The sequence below is a fragment of the Cynocephalus volans genome, chromosome 7, assembly GCF_027409185.1.
Source record: "Cynocephalus volans isolate mCynVol1 chromosome 7, mCynVol1.pri, whole genome shotgun sequence".
Taxonomy (NCBI): domain Eukaryota; kingdom Metazoa; phylum Chordata; class Mammalia; order Dermoptera; family Cynocephalidae; genus Cynocephalus; species Cynocephalus volans.
This window is the reverse complement of record NC_084466.1, coordinates 108547374-108566881: the sequence shown is the minus strand read 5'-3', so window position 1 is coordinate 108566881 and position 19508 is coordinate 108547374. Positions and strand designations below refer to the sequence as shown.

Here is a 19508-nt window from a genome sequence, read left to right as displayed (position 1 = left end):
ATATGAGAAAAGGATAAACTTGATCTTTCTTTTTGATAAAAGATTTTTATGTGTGGAATAGGAAAATAAACAGGGGCAATACTGAGTACAGCAGTAGAAGCATGAATAAAGCATTACTGTAAAAAAAAAAGTGGAGCTCTACAGATTGGTTTTTAACTATGCTTGTCTTCTTAAGGTATTATTATTTACTTTTAAAGGCAACATGATATTATGGATTGTGAACACTCAAGACCTGGTTCTGCCACTTCCTAGTTAGGGCTTCCTTGTGCATAATTCTTCCAAGATTCAGTTGCTTCATCGGCAAAGTGCAGACAGCAAACACCAGCCTCCTAGGATTATTGTAAGCCTTACATCAAATGACATACAGTGAGCTTTTTATCCCAAAAAGGATATCAGCACAATTTATACCCTGTTTTCTTTCCTTTCATATAAATTCTGTTTCCCCAAAAGAATCTCTTTTAAGCATTTCCATTTCTAACTCTAAGTCTTCATTGGTAGAAATATTTCTCACTTATTTAGTTACCCCCAGTTAAGAAAAAACAATCTAACTACAAACAGATGAAATATGTGTATAAGAAAATGGGTGTAAACTATTGGTACGTTGTATTTAAAGATTATGCTCCTGGGGTGTTAAACCTAGTTTGTTAAAAATAGAACAATATAAATTTCACATAGGTACACATCCTTAAAAAATCAAGTTCATTTATAATTTTACCCATAAATTTTAGTGACTACACCAAATAAAAAAATTATGTTAAAAATCAAGAAGTTTTATGAGTCAATAGTGTAGATTTTTTGGAAAAAAAATTTCACTTCAATTTTTGTGAATGTTTTCAAAAACTACAAAGTACTAAACAATACACAATGCTGTTTTTAATGTAATATATCCTGTTGGCTTCTAGAATAAATTGGTGATATCATTAGATGAAAATCACTCAACATAATGAAATACAAATTTTTATACACTGGAATTCAATTTGAAATTTACATGTAAGGTAAAGGAAGTTAGCTTTCTAAGAAGTTATAACAACATACATAATAGACATTAAGTCAACAAAGATAACAAACAGAATTTTTAGAAGTCTTCCCACGATTTCATCTTCCAGACTCTTGGGAGTAGTGGTAGAAATTAACATCCAGTTTTTGCCAGTCATATCCAAAATACTCCTGCTCCCTAGGGGAGGAAAAAAAAGAAAAGTATCCTCAAATGAACGCATTTATAATCCTGATTCTTTAAATTCAATTTAATATTTGCACTATAAAAGATAGAGTAACAAAGATAAGGCCTTCCAGAGAATACTCTGTACCTATTTGTAACCAACCAGTGAATTAAAATATTGTTCTTCCACTCATTTTGACCAGTGTGTGTCATAATCACAGGCAACTATATGGCAAACCTGCCTTTCTTTCTAAAAGAAAAAGTTCGAGAAACTTTCATAATGACTGTTCTCTTTCAATGTTATCAGTAATAAGTTTGTGTATGAAGTATCTGCAGTCATTTATGATCATTTTTATCGGTACAGGTGAGGTCACCCTTCTTCTAACCTATACAGTCGGTGTCACCAGTAAGTGAGAATTTGAAGACATGGAAGAAGGTAGGTAATAATATTTTAAAAAATAAACAACAGGCAGGAGAGGCTGCCTCATTTACAGGCAACAGCTTTGAAGTGTGGAGCAGGAAAAGAACTGATTCTTAGCTGCAAAAGCGAGTCTTGAAACAGGGAACACGGCGCCAGGGCTGCTGTGGATGCAGCCAGGATCCCGGAGGCTGGGGCCGCACTGAAGGCGGCCAGCTGCCCTATTCAGGATTCGAGGTTTCAGGCCGGCATTAAAGAAGATTCCTGGGAGCGCCCGAGCGGCGCCGCGACTGAACAGCCCGAGGCGGCAGCGCCGAGAACACGGAAGGCAACAAACCAGAGACAGAGCGAGCGCCCGACCTGGCACAGCACTGTGAGTGATCCCTGGCACAGCTCTGTTCGGGGGGTGGATGCCCACGTGGCTCCCGCCTGCACCACCAGGCCACTCACTGCCCCAGTGCTGCCTCCATTTTCCCAGGTGCGGGCAGCTCCGCCCTGCTCGGCCATCACTGAGCCCATTTGCTTGGCCTGGCGCCGGGCTTTCCGGACCCTGCGGGCCGGCCTCCTCTCCCACTCCCTCTGCGGTTCTCTGGCGGGGCTGGGGGTGTGGGGCGTCCCGACCAGTGTTGGGAGGGCTAGGAAGTACGGGCGGGTCGACTGTCACTCCACCACACCCTGGACTCCGGGCCCCGGTAAACTTCCTGTTACTGGGAGGCAGATACCATCTCTGTGACCACCAGTTTGGAAAAAAGCCTAACGAATTTCTGGTTGGGAATAGTGTGGTAGGAGAGTTCCCAGGTCCGCCTGAACCTGCCGGAGAGCAGGCTGCAGGCGGGCGCTAGGCTCGGTTTATACCGGGGGGATACAAAGGTGAACAAGACCCGAGAAAGATCTACACAGTGCTACAAAGGCACCCAGAGAGACCGGTCGTCTGTGCCTAGCAGAAACCTGGTAGACTTCCTGGGCGAGGCGGTGCTGAGCAGGGTCTTGAAGGCCCAGCTGATAGACGAGGGGTGCAGAAGACACGCCCCAGCCCAGCACAGTGTGCACAGAGGCGGGAGACGTGCGGCCAGGGAGGCGGAGACTCGACAGAAACCACACACCCGGTGGGGTCGCCACTGCACGATCTAACAGCCTGGGCCAGAGCACACGGAACGGGGAGAAGTCCTGTACAGAAAGTGAAAGCTCAACAGAGATCACACACCCTGTGGTACGTGATCCACCAGCCCAGAATAGTCCAAGCTGACCAGAAAGGTGGCTCCCCGGAGAACCCCAAGACCCGAGGCAACCACACACACGAGACACTAGAGGCCAACTGAGCAGTCATGGCGGGAGCCATACCAAATTGGCAACCACAGCAACATCCTAGTTAGTCATTAGTCTCAAACCAGTGGACTGTGAAACCCCCTGCCACAATGAATAAACACCAAAAAAAAGACACCAGAAATACAAAAAATCAAGAAAGTACACCACCAAAAGTTAATAAATCTCATACTCTAGATCCTATAGAACAAGAAGCCCTTGAAATAACTGACAAGGAATTTCGAGTGATAATTCTAAGGAAACTGAATGAGATACAAGAAAACTCAGCTAGACATCATGATGAAATGAGGAAAAGTATACAGGATCTGAAAGAGGAAATATACAAGGAAATCAATGTCCTGAAAAAAAATGTAGCAGAACTTGCTGAACTGAAGAAGTTATTCAGCGAAATAAAAAACACAACGGAGAGTTTAACCAGCAGGCTTGTCGAAGTTGAAGAGAGAACCTCTGAACTTGAAGATGGGCTGTTTGAAATAACACAAGCAGACAAAAAGAAAGAAAAAAGAATCAAGGACATGGAAGAAAATCTGAGAGAGATATCAGACAACCTCAAGCGCTCAAATATCCGAGTCATGGGTATTCCAGAAGGGGAGGAAAATGGAGATTCCATTGAAAACATATTCAACAAAATAGTGGCAGAAAACTTCCCAGGTATAGGAAAAATCACAGATCTTCAGATCCAGGAAGCTCAACGATCTCCAAACGTATTCAACCCAAAAAGGCCTTCTCCAAGACATGTCATAGTCAAATTGGCAAAACTCAGAGACAAAGAGAGAATCTTAAAAGCTGCAAGAGAGAAGCGTCAAATCACCTATAACGGAGCCCCAATCAGGTTAACATCAGACTTTTCATCACAAACCCTAAAAGCTAGAAAGGAATGGGATGAGATTTTCAAAATACTAAAAGACAAAGATTGCCAGCCAAGAATACTCTACCCTGCAAGGCTATCCTTCCGAAATGAGGGGCAAATAGTATATTTCTCAGACAAACAAAAACTGCGGGAGTTCACTACCACACGACCACCCTTACAAGAAATCCTCAAGGGAGTACTGGGTTTGGTTCCTGAAAAATAACTACCACTGCCATAAAAACCCAAGAAAAATCTAAACCCGCTAGTACAATAAAAATGGCACTCATGAAGAGAAAACAAGCTAACAAAAACACTATCTACAACCTAAGAAACCAACAAACAAAGAAACCAAACAGTAAATCAGAAAGCAAGGAACAAAAGACACCTAAGACAACCAAACAACCAATAAAATGCTAGGAATAAATCAACACCTTTCAATAACAACTCTTAATGTTAAAGGCTTAAATTCCCCAATTAAAAGACACAGACTGGCTGACTGGATCAAAAAGCAGGACCCAACTATATGCTGCCTACAAGAGACCCACCTCACCCATAAAGATTCACACAGACTAGGAGTGAAAGGATGGAAAAAGATTTACCATGCAAACAGAAAAGAAAAACGAGCTGGAGTAGCTATTCTTATATCTGACAAAATAGACTTTAAACTAAAAACCATAAAAAGAGACAATGAGGGACACTACTTAATGATAAAAGGACTGATCCATCAAGAAGACATAACAATCATAAATATGTACGCACCCAATGTTGGAGCAGCCAGATTTATAAAACAAACTCTATTAGACCTAAAGAAGGAAATAGACACTAATACCATAATAGCAGGGGACCTGAACACTCCACTGTCAATATTAGACAGATCATCTAGGCAAAGAATCAGTAGAGAAACACAAGATCTAAACAAGACTCTAGACCAATTGGAATTGGCAGATATCTACAGAACATTCCACCCAACAACCTCAGAATATTCATTCTTCTCATCAGCACATGGATCATTCTCCAGGATAGATCACATATTAGGTCACAAATCAAGTCTCAATAAATTCAAAAAAATTGGAATTATCCCATGTATCTTCTCAGACCACAATGGATTAAAACTAGAAATTAATAACAAACAAAACTCTGGAAACTATACAAACACATGGAAATTAAACAGCATTCTACTTAATGACATATGGGTCCAAGAAGAAATCAAGCAGGAAATCAAAAAGTTTATTGAAACTAATGAAAACAATGATACATCATACCAAAACCTGTGGTATACTGCAAAAGCAGTATTGAGGGGAAAATTTATTGCATTAAATGCTCACTTCAGAAGAATGGAAAGATGGCAAGTGAACAACCTAACACTTCACCTTAAAGAACTAGAAAAACAAGAACAATCCAATCCTAAAGTTAGCAGACGGAAAGAAATCATTAAGATCAGAGCAGAACTGAATGAAATTGAAAACCAAAAAGCAATTCAAAAGATCAACGAATCAAAAAGTTGGTTTTTTGAAAAGATAAATAAAATTGACAAACCATTAGCATGGCTAACAAAAAAAAGGAGAGAGAAGACTCAAATAACAAAAATTAGAAATGAAAAAGGCGATATTACAACTGATTCATCTGAAATACAAGGAATCATTCGAGACTACTATAAACAACTATACGCCAACAAATTTGAAAATCTGGAGGAAATGGATAAATTTCTGGACACACACAAGCTCCCAAAACTGAACCGTGAAGACGTAGAAAATTTGAACAGACCAATAACAATAAAGGAGATTGAAGCTGTTATCAGAAGGCTCCCAACAAAGAAAAGCCCAGGACCAGATGGATTCACAGCAGAATTTTACCAAACATTCAAAGAGGAATTGACACCGATTCTTTACAAACTATTCCAAAAGATTGAAACGGACGCAAATCTCCCAAACTCATTCTATGAAGCAAACATCATCCTGATACCAAAACCAGATAAAGATATAACCAAAAAAGAAAACTACAGGCCGATATCCTTGATGAATATAGATGCAAAAATCCTCACTAAAATACTAGCAAACAGAATACAGCAACACATACGAAAAATTATTCATCACGATCAAGTGGGATTCATCCCAGGGATGCAAGGTTGGTTCAACATATGCAAATCAATAAATGTGATACACCATATTAATAAACTCAAACACAAGGACCATATGATCATCTCTATAGATGCTGAAAAAGCATTTGATAAAGTTCAGCACTCATTCATGACAAAGACCCTCTATAAGTTAGGTATAGAGGGAAAGTATCTCAACATAATTAAAGGCATATATGCCAAACCCACTGCCAATATCATCCTGAATGGGGAAAAGCTGAAAGCTTTTCCTTTAAGAACAGGCACTAGACAAGGATGCCCACTCTCACCACTCCTATTCAACATAGTGTTGGAAGTACTAGCCAGAGCAATCAGAGAAGAGAAGGAAATAAAGGGCATCCAGATTGGAAAAGATGAAGTCAAACTGTCCCTGTTTGCAGATGACATGATCCTATATATCGAACAGCCTAAAACCTCTACAAAAAAACTGTTGGAATTGATAAATGATTTCAGCACAGTAGCAGGATACAAAATCAACACACAAAAATCAGTAGCATTTCTTTTCTCCAATAGTGAACATGCAGAAGGAGAAATCAAGAAAGCCTGCCCATTTACAATAGCCACCAAAAAAATAAAATATTTAGGAATTGAGTTAACCAAGGAGGTGAAAAATCTCTATAATGAGAACTACAAACCACTGCTGAGAGAAATTAGAGAGGATACAAGAAGATGGAAAGATATTCCATGCTCTTGGATTGGAAGAATCAACATAGTGAAAATGTCCATACTACCCAAAGTGATACACAAATTCAATGCAATCCCCATCAAAATTCCAAAGACATTTTTCTCAGAAATGGAAAAAACTATTCAGACATTTATATGGAACAATAAAAGACCACGAATAGCCAAAGCAATGCTCAGCAAAAAAAATAAAGCTGGAGGCATAACACTACCTGACTTTAAGCTATACTACAAAGCTATAATAACCAAAACAGTATGGTACTGGCATAAAAACAGATGCACTGACCAATGGAATAGAATAGAGAATCCAGAAGTCAACCCACACACTTACTGCCATCTGATCTTTGACAAAGGCACCAAGCTTATTCACTGGGGAAGGGATTGCCTCTTCAGCAAGTGGTGCTGGGATAACTGGATATCGATATGCAGGAGAATGAAACTAGATCCATACCTCTCACCGTATACTAAAATCAACTCAAAATGGATTAAGGACTTAAATATACACCCTGAGACAATAAAACTTCTTAAAGAAAACATAGGGGAAACACTTCAGGAAATAGGACTGGGCACAGACTTCATGAATATGACCCCAAAAGCACGGGCAACCAAAGGAAAAATAAACAAATGGGATTATATCAAACTAAAAAGCTTCTGCACAGCAAAAGAAACAATTAAAAGAGTTAAAAGACAACCAACAGAGTGGGAGAAAATATTTGCAAAATATACATCTGACAAAGGATTAAAATCCAGAATATATAAGGAACTCAAACAACTCTACAAGAAGAAAACAAGCAACCCAATTCAAAAATGGGCAAAAGAGCTAAGTAGGCATTTCTCTAAGGAAGATATCCAAATGGCCAACAGACATATGAAAAAATGCTCAACATCACTCAGCATCCGGGAAATGCAAATCAAAACCACATTGAGATACCATCTAACCCCAGTTAGGATGGCTAAAATCCAAAAGACTATGAACGATAAATGCTGGCGAGGCTGCGGAGAAAAAGGAACTCTCATACATTGTTGGTGGGACTGCAAAATGGTGCAGCCTCTATGGAAAATGGTATGGAGGTTCCTTAAACAATTGCAAATAGATCTACCATACGACCCAGCTATCCCACTGCTGGGAATTTACCCAGAGGAATGGAAATCATCAAGTCGAAGGTATACCTGTTCCCCAATGTTCATCGCAGCACTCTTTACAATAGCCAAGAGTTGGAACCAGCCCAAATGCCCATCATCAGATGAGTGGATACGGAAAATGTGGTACATCTACACAATGGAATACTACTCAGGTATAAAAACGAATGAAATACTGCCATTTGCAACAACATGGATGGACCTTGAGAGAATTATATTAAGTGAAACAAGTCAGGCACAGAAAGAGAAATACCACATGTTCTCACTTATTGGAGGGAGCTAAAAATTAATATATAAATTCACACACACACATACACACACACACACACAAACCGGGGGGGGGGGGGGGAGAAGATATAACAACCACAATTATTTGAAGTTGATACAACAAACAAACAGAAAGGACATTGTTGGGGGGGAGGGGGGAGGGAGAAGGGAAGGAGGTTTTGGTGATGGGGAGCATTAATCAGCTACAATGTATATCGACAAAATAAAATTTAAAAAAAAATAAAATAAAATAAACAACAAAAGGTCTTTTCCTTTCCGCAAGATCCTCTCTCTCATGTTTTGGTCAGTTAATCAGACATCAAACATTTAATTTTCTCCACGTTTCTGTGTTAATGAAACAGGTTTTTGTTTTTTTTTTAAAGCTGGAATTTTGAAAGGTATTAATTTTTGGTCTGTTTTCCACACTGTTGGAACCTTTTACTGAATGTCCGTCAAGAAGAGGGTTTGGAACCATTCTTAACCCCTTTTATAGGGGATTCAAAGGCAAGTAAGTAATTTTCAAGACCTTACACTAAAGTTCCTTCTAAACCTTCAACTGTTTTTTTTTTTAATTGAAACTCTGAAGCTTTACTGGGTAAAAGCATATGATATAAAGAATTCGTATTTGAATATTTTGCTTGAATGAATTACATATATTTAGCAAAAAAATAGGATGACAGTATACATGTATGTATGTACAAAGTTAAATGTTATGTAATTTAAGATGTTTTAAACTAATACTTTTTTTTCATGCTGCATATCCTTCCATTTATTTATTTTAATTTTAGTTTATCAATATACAATATAGTTGATTTTTCTGTCCCTTTACCAATTCCTCCTTTTCCTCCCTCCCTCTTCCCCCTCCCCCATCAGCATCATATCTGTTCACTTGTCTTAACAAGTTCAAGGGATTGTTGTGATTGTTGTGTCCCCCCCCCATTTATTTGTTCGTATATTTATTTATTTATTTATTTTTATTAGCTCCCACAAATAAGTGAGAACATGCAGTATTTCTCTTTCTGTGCCTGACTTATTTCACTTAATATAATTTTCTCTAAGTCCCTCCATGTTGCTGTGAATGGTAGTATTTCATTTTTTTTTTTATAGCTAGTAGTAGTCTGTTGTAAACACTCAACTGTCAATGAGCATCAATATCTTTAAAAAGTGGCAATATTTGGGTAGTAAAATATTTCATCTGCTATTTTCACTCAAAAATCAAAAAGGCAGATTGAGTTTTAAGAGGAGAGAAAAGGGGAGAGATGAATGTTGTTTCCTTCCACTTTGAGCAATTCTGATTAATTTTGGTAATAACTTGCTCCATTCCTAAAGGAGGGGATGACTTGCCCCAAACTTCACAGCAATCATTGGCAAAGTGAACACCTGGAATTTTCCCACCTTTCAACAATTCCTTTTGCCTGTGTTTCAGCAACAAGGGGCGAGGCTAATATACAAGTTTGCAAAGTGACTTTCCTTCCTTCCCAGAACCTAACCCCCAGCTTCTGTTTCTTCAACCTGTGCTTTCATGGGTAGCTTCAACTTTCCCCAAAAACAGTAAGAGAGAGACTGAAATAAGAAAGGGGAAACTAGACAACAGCTGGGGATTGAGGGGTCAGTAGAGACCATTTTCTCACCTGAATTATTCCCAGGTGGTGGTAGATAACACGGCTCCTCAGTTCTCTCAGTGTGCTCTTGCTAGAGCAAAGTACATTCAGCACAGGTGTTCTCTTAGCAACCTTGGTTCCTGTGTTAAAACACATTAAGAGGTTTTATCAGACAGCCAGGCAGTGTTGGAAGTGGAGGGGCAGGGAGTCTGCATAGACAAACTCCAAAATTACATTCAAAAGTAGACAGGGAGGAGATAGTAAAGAGTGGGCTTTGAAAGATATGACACTTTAATTTCAATTTATCACAGAATTGATAAACTAAACATTTAACTGCAATATTAAGCTGAATTCTAGGATGTTCATGGCAGGGCAAACAACTACCATGCTTGTTTTTAAAGAAACGATTCCCTAAAAATTATTTTAAACAAATGCTTCGATATCTTCATGGCAAAACAACTACCACCTAAAAAAAGAAAAAAAAACCCAACCAAGCAAAAAAACACTTCTCTATGTAAGAGACTATAACTCATGAGATTGCATGTCTGTTCCTTAAGTATTATAAGTTTTAAGATTTGTATCACTTTTATGAACAAATTATCAAATGGAAGAGCAAATTTATCACAAAAGACCAGGCTGCAAAATATGATTGCTATACCCTTTAACTACACAATTTTCCTTCAGGTAATCAATGCTAATGACATTCTTAAAATATAAAGCCATCATGCTCATGAGTGTTCATTGCAGGCTATTTGCCCCACCCCTGTCACCACATCCTTTTTCTCTGGTAAGCTTTTTTTATTGAACTATATCATACATACAGGAAAATAGAGAAATCTCAAGTGAATAAGTGAGTAATAAGACATAGGTGAACAAATCATAAGCTTAATGAGATTTTTAGGAAGTAAAACATGCATGTAACCACCAATTAGATCCACAATGTCATTTTTATTACAGAAAAAAAAATTAGAAGCAATGATGAGACACTAAATAACTATGATTCAGCCACTAATGGAATGTCACTTATCCATTAAAATGCTGGTTATTACAACTGTGAAATCATGGGGACACTACTTAGAAAGTGATGTTAAAATATCTAAATATGATTATGACTCATAGTTATGATCATCCATTACACTCCTAAGTACATCCCTTAAAGAAATGCGTGGCTACCTGCACTAGGACACATATCAGAGCATTATTTGTATTATCTTCAACTTGGAAACAACCCAAATGCTCATTAGTACATAGATAAATTGTGGCATAGTCATATAATGGACTATCATGCAATAATGAAAATTAAATCAAAGCTACATACAGAAACAGGGGTGATTCTTACAAACATACTATTGAATTTTTTAAAAAAACAAGGCACGAAAAAAAACACACAAAGTAAGTACATTCATGTAAAGTAGAAAAACAGTTAAAGTGCCTTGGTTAGGGGTGCATATGGATGACAATGGTAAATTTATCAAGAAAAGAAAGGGTTGCCTACCCCAAAATCAGGACAGTGGTGACTCTAGTGAGAGTAGGGGGAAAAATAGGCAGGAGCTTCCAGCAATGTTTCATTTCTTGTCCTGGGTGGTGGTTACATTGGCAATCACTATTTTTAACTATTGGTTAAACTGTACGTAGATGTATTACGTGCTTTTCTTCATGTACATTAGACTTCACAATTGAAATTTTTTTTTAAAAAAAGCCAGACAGAAATACATACAATCATCAATAGTGGTCATAGTGGCTAAGTTTGGGTGGGAAATATGGATGATTTTTTTCCCCTTGTTTCCATTTCTTACAACCTTTCATTTAAAAGAAAGTTGCCTACATAATGTCAGAAAACTAAAGAAAGTAGTCTATTACTGCTAGTTTTCTTCCCTCTTCATATACTTAAAAGTAATATATATACTGATTTTATTTTTGTCAAACCAATCATGATAACAAATATGAACAAAAGGAATATTAAATTTATTGATGAACCATTTTAATAAAAGTATGTAACTTATATAATAAACAACACAAATGCTTTCACTAAGAACATGTTCCTGTCTCATTCAAAATGTTCATGTGTGGTCTTCCCCTTGATGTTAGATCTGCTCCTAGATTTGAATCATTGGAAAAACACAAATCTGAATTGTCACAAGTTTATTAACACACCCAGATTTTACTGTGGATTAACATTACAAGTGTCATGGTACTTTACATTTTGCTAATTAGTTCTTATTCAGCTAGAATCACGGTTATCAAGTGTTTTTTCTTTAGGATGGCAGGGGCATTCTTTGAAGGGAAAATCTATTTAACATCAGCAATTTTCAGGGAAAAAAAAATTTCCTAGTGTTTTTTATCTGATAAAACATGTCCCAAAAATATACATAAATTTTAAACAAGTTAGTACACTTTAAAAACTATGCTGGAGCTTATTGAATGTGACTATCTCAAGACCTTGGTTTTATCTTGAATGCAGTATTTTAAAATCATGGCTAAAATTATATGACCTCCAGTTCCTGATATTAGACATCTCAGGGTATTTGGGGCTAAATATGTTTTATGTTGAAACTTTTGATGACCAGAAGTCATTTCTCCTCCCATTTGAATACCTCTACCTTTCTTTTCCCATTTCCAGAGGCTACTGGGAGGCCATTTATTATTTTATAGAATATTGTACTGAAAGTGGAATGGATACTCTCTTATCTAGTTTTTAAACTTGTCTTCATTTTTTCCTTGACTCTATCAAGATTTAGGTCCAAGTAATCTAACTCGGGTTGACCTGTTTATTGCTTATTGGACAGTCGAGTAGCGGGATCCCACAAAGTCAGTGAGACAAATGGAGACTGGCCATAGCCCCTGGGCTCTGGCACTGGACTTCATTGCATTCTTTGTCCTTCACTCTGCCACCAGCTTTCAGGCCCTTCCTTGCCTCTGAAACCTCTGCTATCTCGTTTTTATGTTTTAAAAAAAAGGAGTTTCTCAAATCAAGCCCTACTGACTCCCTGGACTATAAGAGCAGTACACTTTCTAAATGACTTGGTCCCCTGGCAAAAACAAAACAAAGAAATGAACAAAAAAGCTCTCTGTTATACAAAAGTGTTACCAGGTCTAAGACTTCACCCTTTTCTCAACTTCTCTCAAGTGATTAGGTGTGGATTTTTGGTCAAGACAAAGAACAGAACATATTTTGCAAAAGCTCTTTCTCAATCAAAAGAAAAACACTTTTCGTTGGCTTCAAGTTTATAGTCTTAAACACATGAGCCACATTTCAAAAATATTTTCTTTTTTTGACAAGAATTTACTAATCCAACTCCTTGTTTCCATCAATATCTAATAGTTAAGATAATATTGACTGAAGTTCCCTAGAGACACATGTTGAACAATGAGACATAATTGAAATCTGTTCATTTCGCTTAATAGGTCATCTAATACGTTATAATAACTACCAATTATTGAGGCTCTATTACGTGCCAGGACCAGATTATGGACTATTGGGAAATGGATGGCACTGAGTATTCTGTGCTGGAGGCTAGATGCTAACCCAGCACTCCAGACTCCAGGTGCCACCATCTTTCAACTATACTGACTTATTAGTGTTTTCCAAATGAAAAGTTACTTTTGAAAATATCTACATTACAATAGAAATTGACTTTGCTGGAATGGAAATATCCACGTAATTATTAATGGCCACTCCTTCAGTTTTGGCTCCTTTCTATATACGTAAACTGCTTGAGAAACAGTGGGATGGATGGTATCACAATTACCCCTCTGAGCCTAATAACCCTTAATTTGCCAGAATATCTTTACGACAACAAGTTGTCGATTTATTCACATCTTGTATATGGGATATTCCCCAGACCACAGCTATGAGTTCACTGTCTAGCAACAAGCTTAGCTGAAAGTACAGTTTTTATTATACATCTTATTATCTTTTACTATCTGTTTTATTCTTGTTTATGATTATTTTGTTTCTAACCACTAATCACCTTATGGCAGACACGTTTCTCCCCTTGGCCTCCTTAACATTAGTCAGACCGAGAAGTAACAAGAAGGCTTCCAGGATATAGTGGTTGGGAGATAGGTCTGGAATCAGACTGACAGTGTTTGTATCTCAGGCTTGTCACTTAGCATGAAACTTTGGGCAAGTAACATTACCTCTCTGTGCCTCAGTTAGCACATCTATAAAATGGGTATGATAATAGTACCTACTCCTTAGGGTACTTTGAGAATTAAGAGATAATATTTGTGCTTAGAAAGTACATTTAATAAGCGATGGAGACTATTATTAATTACATGCTAGCATGTTAGGTGCTAGAATGTATTCCTTGAATGAATCACTCTTCCCAGACTCTCTGTAAGCACCTACACATGCAAAACTGTCAAACTCTTACTCATCCTTTGAGACCCAATGTTATGCCCTCTGTACTCCATTCTGACTGCCTCAGGCAGAATTTATTTCCCACTTGTCTGTAATTTATCACCAGTCACTACACTGTGGTGTGGTTGGTAACATGCACCGTCCCGTAGACAGTTGCTGTCTTCCTAAAAGGTGCGATGTCCTGATCCATCCTGGATTGCAGGGCCTCACAGTCACTGATACTAATTAGTTCTCAACAAATATTGACTTAACAACTGTACTTAAAGTAGAAGCTTTCTTGGAAGACTGAAAGTCCATTTCGTTCAAATGACAACTACAAGAAAAACACATACTATTTAGTCTACTTTCCCCAGCAAATAATTTTAAAAATAAAATCCCCAAACTGGGCATTTTCAGTTTGTCTCCATATGGATATGTCTCCACATGGTATTTTCAATATGTCTCCCTTTCCCAGAAAGTTTATGTTCAATAAAATTGTTTTTTAGAAACTTGAGAAACCGTGTGTGAATTATGTATTGTTGATGTTTTTGCTTTTTGCTTGTAATTAAGAAACCAAGTCAAGTTGTTGGAAAGCAACAAAAATTTGGCATGGGACCTACAAGGTTTTAGGATAGGTTTGTCCTGTTGGGATGGCTACTGTTTCAGTGGCGTAAAGGAGATACGGCCTTGCTAAGTTCTTCAAGTTCAAGTCATTCGGCCTTAACTGAAAACGCGGGCATATCCAGTGGTAAATGGATTTGGTCTGTTCTGTAAGTTTACAGAATGTGAGTTGAAGTTGCATTTTCTGAACTACTTAAGATCCTATTAGATTCTCTCAAAGGTGAATTATATGAGAAAGGGAATTTAACACATATCAGAGAAATTGACTTATCGATGGCATGAACCTGGAACAAAAGAAAGTTTATATGAGAATAAATAAATGTCATATGGCTTTATGTTTAAAAGATTGTAGCCATGATTGTTGTGCCTTGTTTCCTGAATAAGACATGACTTCAAGGAGATTTTTCTCTTTCCAGCTAAGAAAAACAGCAGTAGTGAAAGGTTTGAAGCATCAAAGAAATGTTGGCACTAGAAAAGATATCTGAGCTTTCGTAAACTCTTTTCATTTGACAAGCGAGGCCTGGAGAAGTACAGAACTTGCCTGAGGTCACACAGTAACCTTTTCCAGAGGTAGTACCACCATTGCCTCAGCAATGTTTTGACATTTATGATAAATTGGATTCTATATTTCACAGACTTGGCTATTTAGAAAGATTCCACCTTCCTCACCTCCCACCATCTTTGATTCAAGCCAGTGTTAGACCAGGGTGTTCAGAATAAAGTAAATCACAAGGGAAAACAGAACAATTTGGCAGGTCAGGGTCACAAAGCAAAGAACTTGACCAAAGTGGACTTCGACTGAGGAAAAAACATGTGTTTTGTCACAGATGGTTGGTCAGCAAGGCAGAGAGAAGAGAGAGTGCAGATTTGGAGCCGGATGGAACTGGTTTTGGATCCTGGCTCAGGCCAGGATTAGCTCTGTAGCCTTGGACAAGGCACTTAACCTCCCATTCTATCTCATCTGGAGAACAGAGATAAAAACAACTGTCTCGAAAGGCTTTTACTAACAACTGAAGTTAAGTGCCTACTACACACATTTTGATTTTAATCTCATAAAACTTTCTGAGGTGAAATATAAGCACCACTATTTCCTTAGCTGGAGAGACTGAAGCACAGAGAAGTTAAGTAAGCTGCCCAAGGTCACACACCTAGCAAGAGGTGAGCAGGGCTTTGGGTGCAGACCTGTTTGGCTGCAAAGCCCATAGCCTTAGCCATGGCAATATCACAGCATTGGTGGAAACGTGGGCCGAGGGCCAGCGTGCTGCCTGACGCTCCATAGATAGTGGCTTGTTAGATGCAGCAGCAGGATCAGAAAGATGCCCACTTCCCTGAAGCCCAGCTACGGTGAGGAGGGACGGAGGGGCTCAGGTGGATGAGAGGAAGCCAATGGTCTTGAAGAGATGAGATGCCCCGGGACGTGGAGGCAGACACACAGACACGTGGCAGCAGGGCGATGACTCCACCTGAATACCCACAGCCGTCAGTTGGCAAGGAGGTCCCAGACCTGTCAGGAGCCACTTTGTTTCTGCTTTATTTGACTGTACCTCTCACGCTTTTTTCTATGTCAACACCTACCCAAGCCATCTATGGCCATGCCTCAAATGTTTTAAGCAAATATTCTGGCCCTAAAATGCACACTTTTTCTCCGCATGAACAGGCATATCCTCTTAATTATCCACCACCAGGACTCCTGAAGGCGGAGTTCCAGCTGCCACGTTCCTGCCCCAAATAGATCATGCATGCCCCTACGAAGACATAAATTACTTAGTAATGGGCCCTTAACATTAAGAAATATTCTGGCACCAAAATAATCAAAATGTTATCAAGATTCTTCCTGCCAAGTCTCCCAGCCCTCTCCATAAATCACAGCTGTAGTGCACTCTTTCAAGGCCAGATGAAATGCCCTGAGCCCTGGCTGAGCCCCTGCTGAGCAAGGCTTCTGCAGGGAGTCCCAACACAGCACTGCCCTCCAACACACGCCCCTCCAGTGGTGTGAGGAAACAGGAATGAGACTGAGGGGGTCCGTTTGTCAGGTTTGTGTTTTTAATCAGCAGAACTCAGTATCCAAACAAGTATCATCCCCCATTGGGGTTGGGGAATGGATGGGAGTGGAGAATCTCTGGACTTGTCTGAATTCTCAAAAGCATTTGGCAAAGGCTTTTAAACTGCCTATTCAGGCTGCAACACACACTCCTCTAAATGAATTCACTAGTGGCAATCGTTTTAGGTGCAAATTTGATCTCTGAAGCCAGTGGAATGTTTTGGAGACAGGTTTATCTGAGAAAGTAGATGGCTGGGTTGGAGAATCAAATTTCAAGTTCAAATGAAAGCCTGTGACCTCCTTTGGAGCAGAAATGACATCTCCAGCATTTAGCACAGGGCTTGGAATAAAGTAGGTGCTCAATAATTTTTTTTTGGTGGGGAGATGAGGGGCCACTTTAAGGTGTTGTTCTTCTATGCCGCCCAAGGTCATTACTTAGAAGGTGATGCCCAAGAGGGAGCCCTGAAAAGTTCTGAATCATGACCAAGACCATTCTGACATTTTCCAGAGTTCCTCATGAAAATGACCTATTTCTCCTACTGCATTAAGAGCTTAGGGGCCGACCCTGTGGGGCACTCGGGAGAGTGCGGCGCTGGGAGCGCGGCAGTTCTCCCGCCGCGGGTTCGGATCCTATATAAGGATGGTCGGTGCACTCACTGGCTGAGCGTGGTGCGGACGGTCACAAAAATGCAAAAAAAAAAAAAAAAAAAAAAAACAGAGCTTATAGACCTCTTGCTAACCTAGCACTGTGTCCTGTACACAGTAGGGATTAAATATGTGTTTGCAGAATGAAAGCTTGTAGAGGAAAACAAGCATCTCATCACATCTCCTGAGTTACAGGGTAACACTTTGGGAAGCAGGTCCCCTCTGAGACAACCCTCCTTTCTGTCCTATCTAGACACATAAAATCGGATCTAATGCAGCAAGAGGGAGGCAGCGTGAAGGCGGACCAGTCCTTTGGAACCACAGAAGCACAGACAAAAAGAAAAATTTTAGAATGCTGATTATAATAGAGCAGGTCAGTTTAGGAATATAATAGCTTATGTTTTGAAATTGCTTTTGGAGGCGCCCATCGTTGTTGCTCTTGGCTGCAGCCTCACGTCTTGGAACGCTCCCATCCCCCAGTCCACCTGTCCTCAGCCTTCTCATGGCTTACACCTGCTTTAAAATGAAGTTATGAAAAGCAGTACAATTCAGTCTTGTTTCCACAGTTCGGATTAATGTTTCTCATCAAATACCACATTTGGAGTCCCTGGATTTGAATTTGAAACAAATGAAAGAGGATTAGGAAAACTCAGGAGAACTGTGAAAGAGGGATGGTATAAATAATGTTAAAACGACTGTCCCTATATTTTAGCCACTTATATACGTTTTGAGTAAACCCCACGACCCTGTAAAACAGGTTGTGATTTTCATTTCACAAATGAGGCAACTGAGGCCGAGAGCGGTGGAATGCTTGCCAAGATCACACAGCTTGTCAGTGGTCCGAGCCAGGGCTCGACACCAGCCTCACATCTGCCTCCTTGCAATTGACTAAAATGCCTCCCTTACACATTTCATTCAGAAGCCCAGTGCACATGTTCAGAAATGAATGTATGTAATCAAAGCAGAAAGCTGTCGTAGTCTATGGTCCTGAGGAGGGACTGAGTGTCAGCTTCCAGCTCTGCTCACGAGGACCAAGCAGAGCATCAAGCCTTTCTGGGCTTCAGGGTCCTCCTGGTCCAGACAGAAAACACAGTGACTTACTTTGCAGGACTCTCAGAAACAACCATTATAAAGAAGGCTGCGAAGACAAAGTCTTTGACTAAAAAAAAAAAAAAAAGAACAAGAAAGCAATGGATCCACAGAACAAGAAAGGTGCCCTCTCTCATCCAAACTTGGATCATGGAAAAATAACAAAAGCCCAGGTCTCCTGTCCAACTTTCCCCTTCAGATACTTTCCATATGTAAAAATTCTCTTTGAAATCACTGGAATTCTATTTGGAGAAGAAACACAGGGAGACAGAGTTATCAAGCTGCAGCCACAGGGTTTGGTCAAGTAATTTATGTATTATTAATCCCTTGCTTCTCCTCCCGTCTGTATTTAGCTAAAAGGAAATGAAAGGAGCAGAATTCTAATTCGTTACTCTCTTATAATCAGCCTTATAAAAATTGGAGAGATGTTGACATGCAGGGAATAGAAACAGGCTTTGAGAGTCTCAGTAAGTTTTAACCTACTGCATTCTCTCTCCACCAAAAGCTAACAAAAGTCACACTCAACTTTTTTCCTACATCAACATTTTAAAATGCTACGTGGTTTAAAAACCAAAACTTACTGTTCAGAGGTTCAATAAGCGAAGTCCAAAGTCAAGGGAATGATTTCTCTTTTGTGAAAAACACCATATGTTCTTGGTGACTGAGGAGATTCACTGGGCTGTTATTAATAACTGGCTTTGAGCTTTATGAGGAAATATGAGCCAGAATGTCACGGGAGGGGGCAAGTGGAAAGGAATTGACAGACACAGGTGGAATAAATTACAACAAAAATAAACTTATGCACACACAGGAGCTCAAATAACCCATGAGGAGGGTATCAGCTCCCCCACAATCGATACACCAATTAAACAACCAACCAACAAAAATATCTTTAATGTTAAAGAACACCATGACTCATTTAATGTTATATTATCCTTTGCTCTTTTGAAAAGCTCTTTTCCATCGACATCTGAATATCTTCCAAATACATACATTTTACCTCATTTATGTTGACACCCCTCTGTTTTTAATACATATCAATAAATGCATTTTCAAATGTACGTTGTTAAGTTTTTGAAGTTTGTTTACCTGTGAGCATATCAGCTTCCTTCCCTTAAGGATCCCAAAACAATTCCTGGAAAACTGTAGGTATATGTGGGGGTGCGGGAGTTCATCTTGGAATTGTATCATACATAA

The 19508-nt window shown here is 39.1% G+C and overlaps 1 protein-coding gene across 1 annotated transcript; it reads right to left on the bottom strand.

Moving 5' to 3' along the window:
• Positions 1–872: 872 nt before the first annotated feature.
• Positions 873–18982, bottom strand: MRLN (myoregulin). The gene is made up of 3 exons (XM_063103553.1): positions 18893–18982; positions 9604–9713; positions 873–1174 (listed from the first exon to the last, which is right to left on the bottom strand). The coding sequence occupies exon 3, from the start codon at positions 1152–1154 to the stop codon at positions 1014–1016; it is 141 nt and encodes a 46-aa protein (XP_062959623.1). The 5' UTR covers positions 1155–1174; positions 9604–9713; positions 18893–18982; the 3' UTR covers positions 873–1013.
• Positions 18983–19508: the final 526 nt, after the last annotated feature.

Coding starts and splice junctions, on each gene's coding strand:
- MRLN (XM_063103553.1), bottom strand. CDS start 1,154: ATGACTGGCAAAAACTGGATGTTAATTTCTACCACTACTCCCAAGAGT.